This window comes from Colobus angolensis, unplaced genomic scaffold, assembly GCF_000951035.1.
Source record: "Colobus angolensis palliatus isolate OR3802 unplaced genomic scaffold, Cang.pa_1.0 Scaffold204, whole genome shotgun sequence".
Classification (NCBI taxonomy): Eukaryota; Metazoa; Chordata; class Mammalia; order Primates; family Cercopithecidae; genus Colobus; species Colobus angolensis.
In genome coordinates this window covers 4,131,222-4,134,945 of record NW_012115200.1, presented here as the reverse complement: position 1 = coordinate 4,134,945, position 3,724 = coordinate 4,131,222, and the positions used below count along the sequence as shown (strand labels likewise).

Genomic DNA, 3,724 nt, shown 5'->3' with positions numbered 1-3,724 from the left:
GTCCTCTCCCTGGCTTTTGGGTGCTCCTCACCCCCAGCCAAGCTCTGTCCCACCTCTTCACCCTCCTCCTCTCCACGTGGAAGCCCCTGCCCACCCTGTCACCAGCCTCTGACCCACTGTAGCTGCCCTGAACAAGCCCCACAAGGGCCGGGCGCCGTTGGACCCTTGCCAGCCCTGCTCTGTGGGCCCAGCCACGAAGGGCCTCCCCCTCTTCCCACCTCAGAGGCCTGTGCACCCCTGCCCGGCTGGGTCCAGAGGCCAGGAATGTCCTTCTACAGAGCCCAGCCACCCACCTGCCTACCTTCAGGCCACCTGACTGCCCCAGGCTGCTATGAACCCAGGCCCTCCCCACGCCATCTCTGGCGGTCACAGCCGTGCCCAGGTGCATGCAGGCTGAGGTGTCCAGGTGGATCCTGTGTTGAGCAGGGGCACAACTGGGGCATGCCTCCCTAGTGGCTGTGGCCCCTCCCTCGTCCTGGGCATCTAAATGCGTGGAACAGCCACAGATGGAGCCCTCAGCAGCTGGGACACCTGCTTTCTGGCGGGTAGCCCCAGCTCATCAGCCCGCCCTCCCCTCTGTCCCCAAACCTGCATCTACACCTGGGAGGGGCCTGCCCAGGTCCAATCGAGCACACAGGGCATCTTGTTTGGCCAGAAAGTGATGCCTGGGAACAGGACACTGCCTTTCCGCTGCAGAAGATACCCGGGCAGCCCTGCAGCCGGGACCTGCTTTCCCGTCACTGCTCCCGTCCTCTCCTCACCCTCTGACCAGCACCCCTCTCTTCTTAGCACAGGCTGCCCTGTGTTTCTGTCCCAGATCATGTGGCTGCCCAACTCCCTGGCAGCAGGCCCCGGACGGGCAGGCCGGGCTCTGGGAGCCTCTGAGCCGCTCTCAGCATCGGTGTCCAGGTGCAACTGTCCTGAAGCCTTTCGCCCCAAGCGGGAGCCTCTAAAAGACAGGGCTAGGATGAGGCCAGCAGGAACCCCAGGAGGCTCTGGGGACTAAGCTTCCTGCCGCCCAGGCAGGGGGAGACAGATCCCCCCGAAGACGAGCCAGAGTGGGGCTGCGCCTCACTGAAAGCCGATCCCGCTCATCAGCTCATCACTGAAATATAATTAAATGGAATGAGATACAGTCATGCGCGCTGCAGCCGGTGCTGACTCCAGAGAAGCCTCTGGGGTGCGGGAGGGCGGGGAGGGTGGGCCTCCCACTCGAGGAGCCACAGGGCGGCAGGAGCCAGGCAAGACAGCAAGTCCTGCCAGGGAGTGCAAGGGCAGCCGTGGGCCCCACCCGTCCGCCGCCAGAGTGAGCGGCCCTGTCTTCCCCTCACCCGGTGCCTCTGTCTGCCTCTTCCTTCTCTCTACCTTCTCCTATCTCCCTGCCTGCACACGTCTGTAGAGGAACCCACACATGTCTGAGTCTCTCTCCTTCAGGAGCTGGATGAGCCTTGTGCAGAGGCCCAGTGCCTGCTCCTCCTCGCACAGTTGGCCAACAAGGAGAAAAACTATGGACAGGCCAAGAAAATGATTGCACAGGCCCAGCCCCTGGGCGGAAGTGAGGAGTTCTGGTACAATTCCACTCTGACCCTGGCAGAGGCACTCTTGTCCACAGAACACTCAGGAAGAGAAGCTACGGTAAGAGGCACAGGGACCTGGGGCTGCATGTCAGATGCTCTGCCTGGCAGACCGCTGATGACACGCCTGGATCCATCCCTGCCCACCCTCAGACACGCCGGTATCCATCCCCACCCGTCCTCAGGCAGGCCTGTATCTGTCCCCGCCTGCCTGTCCTCAGACACACCCATATCCACCCCCGCCTGTCCTCAGGCCTGTATCTGTCCCCGCCTGCCTGTCCTCAGGCCTGTATCCATCCCTGCCTGTCCTCAGACACACCCGTATCCACCCCCGCCTGTCCTCAGGTGTGTCACATATTTCAGAAGCTCATCAATGCCTTCAAGATCCTCAAGAAAGAAAGACCAAACCGACTGCCCTTATTGGAATTCATGATCACAGATCTACAAGCCAGGTAACTCCTTGTAAGAAACACTGTTCATTAGCGGGAAAGCTGTGGTTTACCTCTTTTCCATCTGCGATTTTTGTGCCATACATCCAGCCTATGCAAGTTCAGAGGCCCACATGGCCTCATATCCACAGCTTTCCGCACAGCTCCAGAAAGCTCCAGAAGTTTCCTGAGCTTGCTTCAGGCTTTCTCTGAGAAGTGGACCTTCCATCCACGTGTCCTGTCTGTTTGGCTTCGAAAGGCAACTCCAGGGCCTTGGGAAGGGCCTAGGAACCCTTTTCCTCTAAGTCTGTGATGTGTCCGTGTGAATTTGTAGGGCATGTGTTCTTACAGCTTTCACAAAGCTCTCGCTGCAGGCACGCCTCCCTCATTGCCGTTTATCGGCGCCGTCTCTCTGTCGCCCAGGCTGGAGTGCGGTGGTGCAATCTCAGCTCACTGCAACTTCCAGCTCCCTGGTTTAAGCAATCCTCCTGCCTCAGCCTCCCGAGTTGCTGGGATTACAGGCATGCGCCACCACGCCCGGCTAATTTTTGTAGTTTTAGTAGAGATGTGGTTTCACCATGTTGGCCAGGCTGGCGACGCCCTCTCTTCTAAATCAGAATCACAGGCTGCAACACAGCGGACCTTTTCAAAGAGCTGGCTTTGGTTTACAGACCCCAGCAACACGGATTTCTGTCTGACTCGGGCTTTCCTTATGTTCTGCTTCATCTTTGTGGAGCTCTCTGCATCTGCGCGAGGGCAGCCCGGGGCCCTGCTGTGGCTGCTCCGGGCTGCGGCCTTGTTCCTGTGCTCTCCGCCTCCCTCCCGACCTTGCCCTGGGCCCCGCAGCTGCAGCATGTGAACAGCCCAGCTGTTCAATGTGGGTTTCAGTGTGGGTTTGTGTTCCACTAGTGAGTCAAGTAGGAGAGGGTTTTTGAATTTCCACCTGGATACAGTGCCTGGGGTGGGGCTTGTTAGTTTCTGATTTTATCACATGCGATCACAGAATGAGACCCGTATGATGTTGATTTTCAAGAAACGCTCCAAAAGCGTTTCTTCGAGCATCCCTGGATGAACACCGGGGAGAACAGCAGCCGCCCAGCGGCAAGTCCTGACACGGCCCTGGGGCTTCTGACTCCAGGCCCCAAACTGTCCCTCCGTCAGGTGCCTGAGTCTGCGGGTCCGAGTTGCGCAGCAGTCAGCGGTCACTGAAGCCACAGAGTGCTCGTTGCTACTGAAAGAGATGGACGATAGCCTGTTGGAAATTGAGAGAAAGTTTATGGACTGTGGCTACAAAGAGAATTGTGTTGATGTAAAACTAGAGCGTGCGAAGATCAAGAGGTAAGGCTGCCTCTGCGCCCCCTGCACAGGAGTCACTGCTTCTCCCACACGCAACACGCCCAGTGCCATCCTGCCCTCTGGGCCTGGCTTACCCCAGCTGCAGCCCCTTGGGGTCCACAGGCCCCTCCACTGGGAAGCTCCCGGCTGCCGCCTTACCCACACGTTCTGATCACATGCCCAGCCCTCCCCGTCGGGGGAGCCCCGTTGCCCCTGACAGGGCCTCCTTCTAGCCCCAGCCCTGTGGCTGACCACACTGCCCTCGAGGGCACCCACATTGGGCCTTGCACCTCCAGCCCTTGGCAGACATGCACAGACATACAGCACCACCCACCCCCACCAGCCACAGGCACACACATGTTGCACATACGTGCCCAGGCCCAGGTC

At 59.5% G+C, this 3,724-nt stretch overlaps 1 protein-coding gene across 1 annotated transcript in view; it reads left to right on the top strand.

Moving 5' to 3' along the window:
• Positions 1–3,724, top strand: part of CFAP46 (cilia and flagella associated protein 46) — a 147,014-nt gene that overhangs the window by 83,191 nt on the left and 60,099 nt on the right. Inside the window, exons 36-38 of the mRNA XM_011941989.1 lie at positions 1,435–1,635; positions 1,920–2,026; positions 3,164–3,340. Of these exons, the coding sequence (XP_011797379.1) occupies positions 1,435–1,635; positions 1,920–2,026; positions 3,164–3,340 (485 nt within the window). The remainder of the gene's footprint in view (positions 1–1,434; positions 1,636–1,919; positions 2,027–3,163; positions 3,341–3,724) is intronic.